Source organism: Lynx rufus, unplaced genomic scaffold (genome assembly GCF_022079265.1).
Source record: "Lynx rufus isolate CCGP_SWC_20201006 ecotype Redwood Valley unplaced genomic scaffold, mLynRuf1.p SCAF_9, whole genome shotgun sequence".
Lineage (NCBI taxonomy): Eukaryota > Metazoa > Chordata > Mammalia > Carnivora > Felidae > Lynx > Lynx rufus.
In genome coordinates, this window is record NW_025814897.1 from 65,159,747 (window position 1) to 65,176,464 (window position 16,718).

General features: G+C 41.3%; 1 protein-coding gene across 3 annotated transcripts in view; it reads right to left on the reverse strand.

Annotated features, from left to right (window-relative positions):
- The window catches only part of RIC3 (RIC3 acetylcholine receptor chaperone), a 70,695-nt gene extending 55,343 nt beyond the window's left edge, over nt 1-15,352 (reverse strand). For all 3 annotated transcript variants that reach the window (XM_047071514.1, XM_047071512.1, XM_047071511.1), the window contains exon 1: nt 15,229-15,352. In XM_047071514.1, the coding sequence (XP_046927470.1) occupies nt 15,229-15,352 (124 nt within the window). The remainder of the gene's footprint in view (nt 1-15,228) is intronic.
- Nucleotides 15,353-16,718: the final 1,366 nt, after the last annotated feature.

The window sequence follows — 16,718 nt, forward strand, 5'->3', positions numbered from 1 at the left end:
TCTGTCTTTTATTATGAATATTCTATCTGATGAACTCACCAACACTGACTTAATGATGCTCACACTGTCTCAACTGGACTTCTGCAACTATCTTCTCCCTAAAGAAATCCTCACAATGCAGCTCCTTTCCTGCTGCCAGGATGTGCTTTCCAAAACCAGACTGGATGTTTCCCTTCTACTTACAAACTTACAATGGCCTCTTCTACTTTTAGAATAAAATCCTAACTCCTTGAATATGGCAGAAAAAAATCTTCTCAGTGTGGCCCCTGCTAACATGTCTAGTCTCATCTCTCATCAAAAGGAAAAACTTTTCTTCTTAAAAAGACACCAGCAAGAAATCAAAGACAACCCAATGGGAGAAAATATTTTCAAATTATATATCTGATAACTGATTTTTATCTAAAGAACTCTTAACACTCCACAAAAAGTAACCCAATTTAAAAATAGGTATAAGATCTGAGTAAGACATTTCTCCAAAGATGATATACAAAAAGCTAATAAATGCACAAAAGGATGCTCAATGTCCTTAGTCATTAGGGAAATGCAAATAAAACCACAGTGAGATATCACTTCACACCCACTAGGATGGCTATAATCAAAAAGACAGCAGGGCACCTGGGTGGCTCCATCAGTTAGGTGTCCAACTTCAGCTCAGGTCATGATCCCAGTCTGTGGGTTCAAGTCCTGCACTGGGCTCTCTGCTGTCAGCACAGAGTCTGCTTCAGATCCTCCACCTCCCTCTCTGCCTGTCTGCTGCTCACGCTCTAAAATAAAATAAACATTTAAAAAATGCAATAACAATAAAAAAAGACAATAACAAGTGTTGGCAAGATATGGAGAAACTAGAATGCTTATACACTGCTGGAAAGAATGTTAGATGGTGCAAGTCTCTTTGGAAAATAGTTTAGCAGTTCCTCAAAAGGTTGAAAATAGAGTAATTATATGACCCAAATATTTCAGAGGAGAAGTTTAGATGGTGGAGAAGAAGTAGGGGTACCAGGATGTCCCTTGTCCTTCAAACACAGCCATAAAGGGTCAGAACACTTGGAACATCCAGGAAATCAATCTGTGGAGTGACAGAAAAATCTCCCCAGGTGGAGGGAACAGTTTAGCAGGACAGAGGTGCATGTATGCAAACTGGGGGAGATTAAATAGTGTAGGCATGGAGGGGAGGGAATTGCTTCTGTGGAGAGACAAAAGGGAGAGAGAGAGAAAGACAGGCTGTGGATTACAGTTGTGTTAGGAGAAGAGGAAAACCTCTCCAGACCACGGACTCAGGAACAAGAAACACCGTGAGTGCCAGTTTCTACTTTGCCAACAGCCTTAGGTGCTGAAGATCAGTTTTCAAAAGTGCATGACTTTCTCTGGACTGGAGCCATCGATGTGTGTGCACACCTGGGGGACAGGAGCCAGCCCTGGGGCGCTGTAGCAATCTCAAGGGCACACTGGGAGAGAACAGTCCCCTCCCTCGAGTATTGTGGGAAGAGAGTTTATTGCCCGTCCGCCCCACCCCCCACACACAAGGTGCCAAAGGCCCTTTATCGGCAGGGCAGAGTGGTATTACACCAGAACAGAATCCATTCAGTGCAGAGCCCCTTAAGACATCCGGTTTTGAATCCCAGCTGAATGTCTAGGAGGCACAGGAGACTGAGGAGCAGGGCAAGGTGACTTCCTGTACTACTCCGTGTGGGCTGCCTGAACAGCATGGTTTGGGACCCTGGCTGGGGGAGGTAAAATTGAGTTGTTGCCATTTTCACCAACAAGGTGGGGCTTCAGGGAACAGGACAGCGGCCCGTAGTGGAGCCGGGACCCGCTTACACCAAATCCCACCCCTCTGTGCCGGCAACTGCTTACCTACTGGAGTGAGACTGAGCCAACCAGACAGCCTCACCTCGGAACCAGCACAGCCACCAGTCCAAGGCACCAACAGACACCTATCCCGCGGTCTTGTGTGTTAGTCTGTTGCTCTTCCCCCTCCCCGTTTCTTTCCTTCTCTTCTCCTTTCTACCCTCTTTTTCCTTTGCAAATCAGGCTCACAGTTTCTGATTTGACTTTTGGTCAATTCTTACTATATATATATTTTTTTGTTTCTTTCTTTCTCTGTTTTGTTTGCTTAATCAGGCATTACTCTATTCTTTTTACACCTTTTCTATATCTTCTTTATTTTCCTTTCTCTCTCTCTGGATTAAGCCTTATAGATTGTTTGATTCTCTGCTTGGTCTCTTTTTTTTTTTTTTTTTTTTTTTTTTTTTTTTTTTTTTTTTTTTTTTTTTTGCCCCTTTCATTTTACTCTTTGTACGGGATCAGGTTCCCTGCCCTTTCCTTTTTTCTAGGGTTACTTCAATGAACAAATCAAAGCACACCTGGTGGAAGGTCCAAATAATGCACCACTACAAGGAAGAGCATTATAGAGGACTGACCAGTGGCATAGAGCACCCAACTACACAGAAAGCATGCCATACACTCCAAAAACACTTCCTGAAGGGCCAGGCCTTGGACAATGTATGATCCCTTTTTAATATAATAATACTCACAGGTGCAGGACACATAACAAGCTATTAAAATACAGAGAAGACAGACTCCTATCCAAAAATGACAAAATGGAAGAATTCCCCTCAAAGAAATTCCAGGAGGAAATGACAGCCAGAGAATTGCTCAAAACAAATATAAACAATAAATCTGAACAAGAATTTAGAATAATAGTCTTAAGACTAATAGCTGGGCTTGAAAAAAAGCATAGAAGGCACCAGAGAATCTACTGCTGCAGACATCAAGGAAGAAAGTCATGATGAATCAAGAAATGTTGTAAATGAGTTACAAAATAAACTTGATGCAGTGACAGCAAGGATGGAAGAAGCAAAAGAAGAGAATAGATGAAGTTAAAGATAAAATTAAGGAAAATAATGAAGCTAAAAAAAAAAGGGAAAGGAAATGATTAGACCACAAGGGGAGAATTTTAAAGACCTAAGTGATTCAATGAAACAAAATAGTATCCATTATCATAAGAGTTCCAGAAGAAGAAGACAGAAAGGGGCAGAAAGTTTATTTGAACAAATTATATCTGAAAACTTCCCTAATGCAGAGAAGGAAACAGGCATCCAAGTCCAAGAGGCAAAATACAAAGATAAAGAGAGAATTCTGAAAGCAGCTTGGGATAAATGGACCTTAACCTACAAGGGTAGACACATAAGGGAAGTAGCAGACCTGTCCATTGAAACTTGGCAGGCTAGAAGGGAATGGCAGGAAATATTCAATGTGCTGAATAGGAAAAATATACAGCCAAAAATCCTTATCCAGGAAGGCTGTCATTCAGAATAGAAGGAGAGATAAAGGCTTTCCCAGACAAACAAAAACTAAAGGAGTTCATGACCACTAAACCAGTCTTGCAGGAGATCCTAAGGGGGGACTCTGTGAGCGGAAAGCAGCAAAGACTACAAAGGACCAGGAACATCAAAACAAGCACAAAACCTACAGATAACACAATGACACTAAATTCGTATCTTTCAATAATCACTCTGAACATAAATGGACTAAATGCCCCAATCAAAAGACAAAAGAGCTTAAGAATGGATACTCATTTTAGACCTGAGGACACCTGCAGATTCAAAGTGAGGGGATGGAGAACCATCTATAATGTTACTGGACATCAAAAGAAAACAAGAGTAGCCATACTATATTTTATTTTTTCTAAGGTTTATGTTTTTGAGAGAGACAAAGCATGAGCAGGGGAGGGGCAAAGAGAGGAGGAGACAGAGAATCCAAAGCAGGCTCCAGGCTCTGAGCTATCAGCACAGAGCCCAACACAGGGCTCAAACTCATGAACTGTGAGATCATGACCCAAGTTGAAGTCAGATGCTTAACTGACTGAGCCACCCAGGTGCCCCAGACAAACTAGATTTTAAAACAAAGACTGTAACAAGAGATGAAGAAGGGCATTATACCATAATTAGGGGGTCTATCCATCAAGAGGAGCCAACAATCGTAAATGTTTATGCCCCCAACATGAAACACCCAAATATAAATCAACTAATCACAACCATAAATATAATATAATACAGTGATTGCCACTTACAGCAATAGACCAATCATGTAGGCAGAAAAATCAATAAGGAAATAACAGCTCTGAATGACACATTGGACCAGATGGACCCAACAGATATATTTAGAACTTTTCAACCCAAAGCAGAATACACATTCTTCTCAAATGCACATTGAACATTCTCCAAAAGAGATCGCATACTAGGTCACAAAATAGCCCTCAACAAATATAAAAGGGTTGAAATCATACCATGCATATTTTAATCACAACACTATGAATGAAACTTGAAATCAACCACAAGAAAAAGTTTGGAAAGCCCCCAAATACATGGAGGTTAAAGAACATCCTACTAAAGAATGAATGGGTTAAACAGGAAATTAAAGAAGAAATTAAAAAATATATGGAAGCAAATGAAATGAAAATATAACAGTCCAAATCCTTTGGGATGCAGCAAAGGCAGTCCAGAGACGAAAATATATTGCAATTCAGGCCTTTCTCAAGAAGCAAGAAAGGTCCCAAATACACCACCTAACCTCACACCTAAAGGAACTACAAAGGCAGCAGCAAAGAAAGCCCAAAGCCAGCAGAAGAGAATAAAGATTAGAAATAAACAATATAGAATCCAAAAAAAAAAAAAAAGGTAGCAGAGACCAATGAATCTAAGAGCTGGTTTTTTGAAAGAATAAACAAAACTGATAAACTCCTAGCCAGACTTCTCAAAAAGAAAAGAGAGATAACCCAAATATATAAAATCACAAAAGAAAGAGGAGAGATCACAACCAACACCACAGAAATGCAATTATTGGGGCGCCTGGGTGGCGCAGTCGGTTAAGCGTCCGACTTCAGCCAGGTCACGATCTCGCGGTCCGTGAGTTCGAGCCCCGCGTCAGGCTCTGGGCTGACGGCTCAGAGCCTGGAGCCTGTTTCCGATTCTGTGTCTCCCTCTCTCTCTGCCCCTCCCCCGTTCATGCTCTGTCTCTCTCTGTCTCAAAAATAAATAAACGTTAAAAAAAAATTAAAAAAAAAAAACAATGTCTTTATGACATTAAAAAAAAAAAGAAATGCAATTATTACAGAATACTATGAAAAATTATATACCAACAAACTGGACAATCTGGAAGAAGTGGATAAATTCCTAGACACCCACACACTACCAAAACTCAAATAGGAAGAAATAGAAAATTTGAACAGACCCATAACCAGCAAAGAAATTGAATCAGTTATCAAAAATCTCCAACAAATAAGAGTCCTGGGCCAGATGGCTTCCAGGGGAATTCTACCAGACATTTAAAGCAGAGTTCATGCCTATCCTTCTCAAGCTGCTCCAAAAAACAGAAATGGAAGGAAAGCTTCCAGACTCCTATGAAGCCAGCATTACCTCGATTCCCAAACCAGACAGAGACCCGACTAAAAAGGAGAATTACAGGCCAATATCCCTAATGAACATGGATGCAAAAATCTCAACAAAATACTAGCAAATCGAATTCAAGAGTGTATCAAACAATTATTCACCACGATCAAGTGGATTCATTCCTGGGCTGCAGGGCTGGTTCAATATTCATGAATCAATCAGTGTGGTACGTCACATTAATAGAAGAAAGGATAAGAACCATATGATCCTGTCAATAGATGCATAAAAAGCATTTGACAAAATACAGCATCCTTTCTCAATAAAAACCCTCAAGAAAGTCAGGATGGAAGGAACATATCTTAACATCATAAAAGCCATATATGAAAAGCCCACAGTTAATATCATCCCGATGGGGAAAAAAGTGAGAGCTTTCCCCCTGAGATCAGGAACAGGACAGCACCACTGTTGTTTAACACAGTGCTGTATGGGGCGCCTGGGTGGCGCAGTCGGTTGGGCGTCCGACTTCAGCCAGGTCACGATCTCGCGGTCCGTGAGTTCGAGCCCCGCGTCAGGCTCTGGGCTGATGGCTCGGAGCCTGGAGCCTGTTTCCGATTCTGTGTCTCTCTCTCTCTGCCCCTCCCCCGTTCATGCTCTGTCTCTCTCTCTGTCCCAAAAATAAATAAACATTGAAAAAAAAAAATTAAAAAAAAAAAAAAAAGAACACAGTGCTGTAAGTCCTAGCCTCAGCAATCAGATAATAAAATGAAATAAAAGGCATCCAAATTGGCAAAGAAGTCGTCAACGTTTCACTCTTTGCAGATGACATAATACTCTACATGGAAAACCTGAAAGACTCCACCAAAAAACTGCTAGAGCTGATACATGAATTCAGCAAAGTCGCAGGATATAAAAATCAATGTACAGAAATTGGTTGCATTTCTATACAGCAATTACACCAATAATGAAGCAACTGAAAGAGATATCAAAGAATCAATCCCATTTATAATTGCACCAAAAACCATAAAATACCTAGGAAGAAACCTAACCAAAGAGGTAAAAAAATCTGTATGCTGAAAGCTATAGAAAGCTTATGAAGGAAACTGAAGAAGGGGTGCCTGAGTGGCTTAGTCAGTTAAGTGTCCGACTTCAGCTCAGGTCCTGATCTCATGGTCCATGGGTTTGAACCCTGCATCAGGCTCTGTGTGGACAGCTCTGAGCCTGGATCCTGTTTTGGACTCTGTGTCCCCATCTCTCTCTGCCCCTTGCCCCCCCATCTCAAAAATAAACATTAAAAATTTTTTTAATAAATTGAAGATGACACAAAGAAATGGAAAAACATTCCATGATCATGGACTGGAAGAACAAATATTGTTAAAATGTCGATACTACCCAAAGCAATCTACACATTCAATGCAATCCCAATCAAAATAGCACCAGCATTCCTCACAGAGCTAGAGCAAACAATCCTAAAATTTGTATGGAACCACAAAAGACCCCGAATAGCCAAAGTAATGTTGAAAAAGAAAACCAAAGCTGGAGGCATCACAATTCTGGACTTTCGCCTGTATTACAAAGCTGGAAGCATCAAGACAGTATGGTAATGGCACAAAAACGGACACAGAGACCAATGGAATAGAGAACCCAGAAATGGACCCACAAACATATGGCCAACTAATCTTCAACAAAGCAGTAAAAAAGACATTCTCTTTAGCAAATGGTGCTGGGAGAACTGGAAAGCAACATGTAGAAGAAAGAAACTGGACCACTTTCTTACACTATACACAAAAATAAATTCAAAACGGATAAAATACCTAAGTGTGAGACAGGAAACCATCAAAATCCTACATGAGAAAACAGGCAGCAACCTCTTTGACTCTGGGTACAGCAACTTCTTACTTGACATATCTCTGAAGGCAAGAGAAATAAAAGCAAAAATGAACCACTGGGACCTCATCAAGATAAAAAGCTTCAACACAACAAAGGAAACAATCAACAAAACTAAAAGCCAACTGAAGGAATGGGAGAAGATATTTGCAAATGACATATGACATATTAGATAAAGCATCAGTATCCCAAATCTATAAAGAACTTACCAAACTCAACACCCTAAAAACAAATAATCCAGTGAAGAAATGGGCAAAAGACATGAATAGACACGTTTCCAAAGACACCCAGATGACCAACAGACCCATAAAAAGATGCTCAACATCGCTCATCATCTGAGAAATACAAATCAAAACCACACTGAGCTACCACCTCACACCTGTCAGAATGGCTAAAATTAACAACTAAAGAAACAGCAGATGTTGGTGATGGTGTGGAGAAAAGAGAATCCTCTTGCACTGCTGGTGGGAATGCAAACTGGTGCAGCCACTCTGGAAAACAGTGTGGAGGTTCCTCAAAAAATTAAAAATGGAATTACCCTATTACCCAACAACAGCACTACTAGGAATCTATCTAAAGGATACAGGAGTGCTGATTCGAAGGGACACACGCACCCCAATATTTATAGAAGCGCTATCAACATAGCAAAATTATGGAAAGAGCCCAAATGTTCATTGACTGATAAATGGAGAAAAAAAAAGATGTGGTATATACATACAATGGAATACTACTCGGCAATGAAAAAGAATGAATCTTGCCATTTGCAGTAACGTGGATAGAACTGGAGGCCATTATGCTAAGTGAAATAAGTCAGAGAATGACAGATCACATGATTTCATTCACAGGTGAAATCTGAGAAACTTAACACATGGCCAGAGGGTAAGGGAAGGAAAAATAAGATTAAAAACAGAGTGAGGCAATCCATAAGAGAGACTCTTAAATACAGAGAACAAACTGAGGGTTGATGAGGTTGGGGAAAATGGGTGATGGGCACTGAGGAAGGCACTTGTTGGAATCAGCACTGGGTGTTGTATGTAAGTGATGAATCACAGCATCTACTCCTGAAGCCAAGACTACAAGACTACCCTGTACGTTAGCTAACTTCACCAAAGGGGGAAAAAAATTCACTTTTAGTTCTAGCCACACTAAAATGTTCATATTTCCCAAATGTATACACCCAAGAAAAATGAAAACATGTCTACATCAAAGTTCATATTCAAATGTTAAAAGCAGCATTACGTATATAATAAAAAAATACATAAATAACCTAAATGTCCATCAATGGATGAATGGATAAACAAAATGTAGCATATCCACAAAACGGACTACTATTTGGTCATAAAGTCATGAAGTACTGTTACATGCTACAACAGGGATGAACCTTGAAAACATTATGCTAAGCAAAAGAAGCCAATCACAAAAGATCACATATTGTATGATTCCATTTATATGAAATTTCCAGAACAGGAAAATTTATAAAGTTGCCTAGGGCTGAAGGCAGAGTGGGGTGTGTTGGAGGGTGATGGATAAAGAGTATGATGGAGATGGGTGGGGGATGACAAAGTAAATGTTCTAACACTGATTGTGGTAATGGCTGTACAACTCAGAATAGAACAAAAATCACTGAACTGTACACTTGAAGTGGATGAACTGTATGTGAACTTTATCTTAAGAAAGCCGTTAGGAGAAAAGAAAATCTCCTGTTCTAGGACACCTTTCCTGCTCCCAATAAAACTGATCATTCTAATCATGAGTTCCCACTGTTTCCTGCAAGGTGTTTGAGTATATGCAACTGATATTGTTCTTCACTTATTTATTGTCCATTTACCTCTACTAAAGTGTGCATTCCTCAGGCAGATAATTGGCTCATTTTTCTTAGAATCCACAGTTATCTGTACATCGTGTACACACTAAGTGAAAGAGCACATCATAAATATTTACTAAAAGATGGTCTAAACAGCGGTCATGTGGAAAAGGGACTGTACTTGTTTCACATACTCCAATGGGCAGAAATGAAAGTTACAATGACGGGTTTTAAGAATTTTCAAAAATCAGGGTTGTCTTTCTCTAAAACAAAGGTTTCTTGGTTCTGTGAATTCTCCGAATTGACACTCAAATTGTGAATGTATGTGTAAATAGTATGTGAATTTTTCTAGGGAGAAACTCTAACTTTCATCAGATTCTCAAAGGGGTATGTAACCCCAAAATGGGTAGGAATTGCTATTTTTTTTCTTTTTAAAAAATTTTAGGGGTGCCTAGTTGGCTCAGTCAGTTGAGCATCCAACTTGGGCTCAGGTCATGATCTCATGGTTTGTGAGTTCAAACCCTGCGTCAGCCTCTATGTTTACAGCTCAGATTCGAGATGCTTTGGATTCTGCTTCAGATTCTGTGTCCCCCTCTCTCTCTGCCCATCCCCTGCTCACACTCTCTTTCTCAAAAATAAACATTAACAAGATTTTAATTAAAAAATTTAATCCCAGTAAACACACAGGGTTATATTAGTTTCAGGTGTGCAATTTAATGATTCAACAATTCCATGTATTACTCAATGCTCATCAAAAGTGTAGTCTTGGGGTGTCTGGGTGGTTCAGTTGGTGGAGTGTCTGACTCTTGGTTTTGGTTCAGGGGATGATCTCACAGTTCATGGGATCGAGCCCTGCGTCAGCCTCCATGCTGGCAACACAGAGCCTGCTTGGGATTCTAACACTCACTCTCTCTCTCTCTCTCTCTCTCTCTCTGCCTCTCCCCCACTTGTGTGCACATGCACCCACACTCTCTAAATAAATAAATAAGCATTAAAAAAAATGTAGTCTTGAATGCCCTTCATCTATTTCACCCATCCCCCAACCTACCTCTCCTCTGGTAACCATCTGTTTGTTCTCTATAGTAAGAGTCTGTTTTGTGGTTTGTCTTTTTTTCCTTTTTATTTAATTTTTATTTTGGCTTTTTATATTTTAGTTAGTTAATACACAGTGCAATATTGGATTCAGAAGTAGAATTCAGTGATTCATTACTTAGATACAACATCCAGTGATATCATGACAAAGAATTATTCACCATAATCAAGTGGGATTTATTCCTGGGCTGCAGGGCTGGTTCAATATTAGCAAATCAATCAACATGATACACATTAATAAAAGGATAAGAACCATATGATCCTGTCAATAGATGCAGAAAAAGCATTTGAAAAAAATATAGCATGCTTTTTTTTTTAATATTTATTTTTGAGAGAGTGAGAGAGACAGAGCATGAGCGAGGGAGGGGCACAGAGAGAGAGAGGGAGACACAGAATCTGAAGCAGGCTCCAGGCTCTGCACTGTCAGCACAGAGCCCAATGCTGGGCTTGAACTCATGAACCATGAGACCATGACCTGAGCCGAACTCAGACGCTTAACCAACTGAGCCACCCAAGTGCCCCATGAATTCTTTAATGTTTAATTTTGAGAGCAAGTGCACAAGCAGAGAGGAGGGGCAGAGAGACTGGGGGACAGAGGATCCTAAGCCAGCTCCACACTGACAGCAGAAAGCTTGAGCATCCGTTCTTGATAAAAACCCTCAACAAAGTAGGGATAGATACAACATACCTCAATATCATAAAGACCATATACCAAAGACCCACAGCTAATATCCTTAAAGGGGAAAAACTGAGAGCCTCTCTCCTACTATCAGGAACAAGACAAGGATACCCATTCTCACCATTACCATTTAATATAGTACTGAATGTCTTAGCCTCAGCAATCAGACAACAAAAAGAAATAAAGGACGTACAAACTGGCAAGGAAGAAGTCAAACTTTCACTCTGCAGACAATGTGACACTCTATGTAGAAAACCCAAAAGACTCCACCAAAAAATTGGTAGAATACATGAATTCAGCAAAGTCATAGGATATAACATCAACTGTGCAGAAATCTGTTGCATTTCTATACACCAGTAATGAAGCAGCAGAAAAAGAAATCAAGGAATCAATCCCATTTACAACTGTGCCAAAAACAAGAAGATAGGAATAAACCTAACTAAAGAGGCAAAAAAAAAAAAAAAAAAATCTGTACTCTGGAAGCTACAGAAAACTTGCGAAAGATACTGAAGAGGACACAAAGAAATGGAAAAACATTCCATGCTCATGGATTGGAAGAACACTGTTAAAATGTCTATACTACCCAAAGCAATCTACACATTTAATGCAATCCCTATCAAAATACCTGTACCACCAGCATTCTTCAGAGAGCTAGATCAAACAATCCTAAAATTTGTATGGAAGCACAAAAGACCCTGAATAGCCACAGCAATTCTGAAAAAAATAAAACTAGAAGTATCATGATTCCAGATTTCAAGCTATATTATAAAGCTGTAGTCATCAAGACAGTATGGTTCTGGCAGAAAAACAGACATATAGATCAATGGAACAGAATGGAAAACCCAGAAATGGACCCACAACCATATGGTCAACTCATCTTCAACAAAGCAGTCTCTTCAGCAAACAGTGTTGGGAAAACTGGACAGCGACATGCAGAAGACACACTGGACCACTTTCTTACACTATACACAAAAATAAACTCAAAATGGACGAAAGACCTAAACGTAAGACAGGAAACCATCAAAATCCTAGAGGAGAACAAAGGCAGCAACCTGTGATCTCGGTCAGAGCAAATTCTTACTAGACACATCACTGAAGGCAAGGAAAACAAAAGCAAACATGAACGACTGGGACTTTATCAAGATTAAAGATTCTGGGGGTACCTGGGTGGCTCAGCCAGTTGAGCATCTGACTTTGGCTCAGGTCATGATCTCATGGTTCATGAGTTCGGGTCCTGCATGGGGCTCACTGCTGCCAGCGCAGAGCCCTCTTCAGATCCTCTGTTCCCCTCTCTCTCTGCCCCTCCCCAGCTCATGCTCTCTCAAAAATAAACGTTAAAAAATCCACAAAGATGAAAAGCTTCTGCATAGCAAAGGAAACAATCAACGAAACTAAAAGGCCGCCTACAGAATGGGAGAAAATATTTGCAAACAGCACATCTGGTAAAAGATCAGTATCCAAAATCCATAACTTCTCAAACTCAACACCCAAAAAAACAAAATGGACCCAGTTAAGAAATGGCAAAACACATGAATAGACACTCTTCCAAAGAAGACATCCAGCTGGCTAAGAGACACATAAAAAGACGCTCAACAACACCCACCATCAGGGAAATACAAATCAAAATCATAGTAACATATCACTTCACACCTGTCAGAATGGCTAAGATTAACACAAAAAAACAACACATCCTGGTGAGGATGTGGAGAAAGGGGAACCCTCTTGCACTGCTACTGGGAATGCAAACTGGTGCAGCCACTCTGGAGGACAGTATGGAGGTTCTTCAAGAAACTAAAAATAGAACTACCCTATGACCCGGCAATTTTACTACTAGGTATTTACCCCAAGGATACAAAAATACAGATTCAGAGGGGTACATGCACTCCAATGTTAATAGCAGCATTATCAACAATAGGAATGGCTGTTTTTATTTTTTAATGTTTATTTATGTTGAGAGAGAGCAGGTGTGCTCACACAAGCACGCAGAGAAGGGGCAAAGAGAGGAGAGAGAGAATCCCACACAAGCTCAATGCTGTCAGCACAAATCCCAACACGGGGCTCGAACCCACAAACTAGGAGACCATGACCTGAGACAAAAATCAAGCATCAGACACTTAAGGGACTGAGCCAATCAGGCACCCTGAAATCACTATTTTAAAAATGTGACATACCGGTGTGAGGATTTTAATTAATTTTTTTTTTGAAGTCTAGTTGACATACAATGTTACTATGTCATACACCTGAAACTAATGTAATTCCACAACTCTATACATTATTATGCTCACAAGTGCAGCTATCATCTATACTGCACAGCCCTGTGACACCATTGGCTGTAACACCTGTGCTGTACTTTCATCCTGTGACTTATTAATTTCAAAACTGGAGGCCTGTACCTCCCACTCCTCTTCGTCTGTTTTCCCCATTCCCTCCCCCACCCCTCCCATTTGGGGATCATCAGTTTGTTCTCTAGGTTTATGGGTCTGTTTCTGTTTGCTGATTTGTTTAATGTTTTAGATTCCATTTCACATATAATTGAAATTATATGGTATTTGTCTTCCTGACTTATTTCACTTAGCATAATACCCTCTAGGTCCATAAAAGGGCAGAGGTTTTAGTTAGCAAAATTTCAGTTACTGGCATAGATCATTCAAGGTAAGTTTTTGCCTAGATTATACTCTTTTAGTAACTAATGCAAAAAGAGAATTCACAATATTAGTAGCTTCATGAACTTAACTTATTCACATTATTTATTGACTGCCATTTTAGCTAAATGCTAAATGAAGTAGTTAGTGGTAGACAAGACAAAGTCCCTGTCTTCATGAAACTTACATACTCGAAAGTAGAAACGGAAAAAAAGTGAGTAAACAAATAAGAACATTTCATACCATATAGTAATTCCTTCAAAAAGGAAAATAAAACAACATGAAGGACTAGGAAGTGATTCGGGTGGAGTTGTCTTAGCTAGGGAGAGTCTCTCTGAGGAGATTACATTTGAGCTGAAACTTGAGTAAGGAGAAGGAAGGTGAGGTAAGAACATTCCAGGGAATAAGAAGAACAGAAAGTGTTCTCATCTCTAAGATGACAACATTGAATATCAGCTCTTGAGTTCTCAAGGGAAAGAGCCACATTTAATCTCTCTACAACATGTATAAGAGTATCTCCCACTCACATTCAATGGAACTTATTCAAGATAATTCAGCATAATGGAATTCAATTCAGTGAAATACCATTTTAGAAGAATCTTTACTGCTCAAGATCATTATGAATTAATCTTCAAGGCAGACAAGACAGGATCATTAGACAAAGTGAGCAAAACCTTTAGGATTTTGTAACAAGGTAGAAAGAAAAAAAATAATGTGATAATTTTTTGGAAGTCTCTTCCAGGTAGATAGTTTTACAAGCATAAAGTTTATCAAGCAAATTCTATCAAGAGAATTCTGGGTTCAATCTGTCCTCCACCCCTAGAGTTTAGTGCTTTGCATTCTATAGTATTTCTAATTTATGATGTGCAAGAGAGTGGAACTATATAGTCAGTGTGCACAAATAACAGGGAAGTGGATCTCAGTTCAAAAGGAGCTGTCCAATCACCAAGGGCTGAATATTAGTGCAAGTGTCTGGAGACTATAAAACCATCCTCAAGGGTATTACAGAGATTATTTACAGGAGAAAGTTCCTAGAACTTCAAGACCTACAGAGAACTGTTCTAGTCCCTTCTCTCAACCTGGACATCCATCCCTTTACACTCATTATGGAAAAGCCCCTGAAAGCAACCAACACGGTGGGTTTGTAAACACCACAAAGATCATACCAATAACAAAGGATTGCCAAACAATTTAAGTAAGGGGAAAGTAGTAATCTGTTCATCTCAGTAACTGAAATTTCAGTTAAAAATTTCAAATTATACTAAAAAAGGCACAAAAACAGGCTCAAGCGGGGCGGTGGAAGTACACAACGACTTAAGGCTAACCACACCGATATCAATTGACTTTATGTAAAAGCACGACAGAAAGCACACGGAAACCCCCGAGAGGGGAATGCAAGTGGAAGCCTTCCTGACTCAAAGCACCTGAGCAGATGGCGACAGCTGGGTTAAGGCAGTGAGGGCAAGGGGGAAAGCTTCGAACGGGTGTGCGACGGGCCACCGAGAGGGTGCCCAGGCGCGCGCGAACGCCAGCACTCCCGGCCCTTCCTGCGTCAGGAGGTCGAAGGGACCAGACAGCTGGAGGAGTCGTCCGCTGACGCCAAGGGACCCGCAGGGGCTTGGCACCTCCCAAACGCCGCCAGGTCCGCCCTCTCTAGCCCTTTCGAGGAGACCTGGAGCACCCCTCAGTGCAGCAGTGCTCTTCGCAGACTGAGGGGAAGCTAGCCCGGTTGCTCACCTTCCGGCGCCGGCGGCGGCTCCTGCCGCTTTCCACGGGACAGGAAGGCCTTGGGCAGCAGCAGCGACACAGCCAGGACGAGCCCCGAGGCCAGGGCCACCCTCTGCACGGTGGAGTACGCCATGGCCGCCGCCCTCGCCACAGGTGCCGACGCCAGCCGGAACCGGAACCGCAGCGCCGGCGGCCTCCTCCGACCGAACCGGGGCTGCGCGGACGGCGACGCGCGAGGGACAAGTGCGCCAGGCGCCCGCACCGCGGTCGCGGCCTCCGTACTCGCACCCGCGGCCTCCCGTCTTTGCCAACTGGAAACTCCTCCCTCTCCACGTCCCACGCCCAGGGGCGCGTCCTTCGGACCCGGGGCATTGGCGGTCCCGGCCTTCTGCGCATCCCGCTCACTGCGTGGCTGCGTCCGTGCGTCCGTCCGTCGGTCCGTCCCCTTACCGAAGGCAGCTCCCATTGCTCACAGCTGTTCTCAGTCTGTAGCCAAAGGAGCGAATGCTGAAACGCACGCCTAATGATTCCCCTCCACGGCATAAAACCTTTCAAGAACGCCTCTTTATCCTTGGCACAGCCATCCGACTTGTTTCTATGCCCTGAAAGCTCTGAATGATTTGGTCTTAACAGTGCTGCATCCAAACTAGATCATTTGCTCTTTCCGCAGCATATTCCTTGCTTTCCGGGGGCCTTGGCTTGTCCTGTTCCCTCTGCCTGGAAAATTCCTAACGCCATCTCCACCGGGTAAATACTTCTCTGTAGAACAACTGGAGAAAAAAAACAAAAAAAAAAAACCACTCTCTTCGTGAAACTTTTCTAGTCAGCTTCTCCTTCCTCTGCATTCCCACAGTCCTCCATTACTGTCTTTATTATTTAATGTTTATTAGCTAAATGAATAAGCATTTTATGAACATTCAGTTCTTCTGATGTATCAAATCCGGAAATGGCACTCCAGAGTATAATGAATAAGATGGGTTTCCTTATGGGACAGATAGATATCTATGCAGAACATTTTCTGCATTTTCTGGAGTAGTCAGCTCAACTGGAAGGAGAGGGTCAAGACAAGCTCCTCAAAGTACGTGAAATTCGAGTGTGTTTTTGAAAAATAAGTCACTAGACAGGTGGGAGGATTTAGAGTATTCAGGCAAAGGATGCAAAGAAGGCAAAGGCATGAAAGCCTGTGTGTGTTCCAAGAATTGCTAGTGATTCACTTTGGCTGAGCCACAGGGTTGCTGACAATATAAAGTGATAAGACTACAAATATAAGCAGGAGCTAGATTGTGAGAAGCTTGGATATAACTTCCAGTTCAACATGGCAGATGGAACACATCCATTTATCTTTGCTTCCCCCAGACACCTCACAAAAATGAAAATAAGGAGATAAAGTGTATCAACTACAAGACTAAGGAGAATGGGAGAGAATATGACAAGGGACAAGAAAGGTCAACATTTTGTTAAAACACAACACTATCCAATAGAAATTGGATAGTCACGTA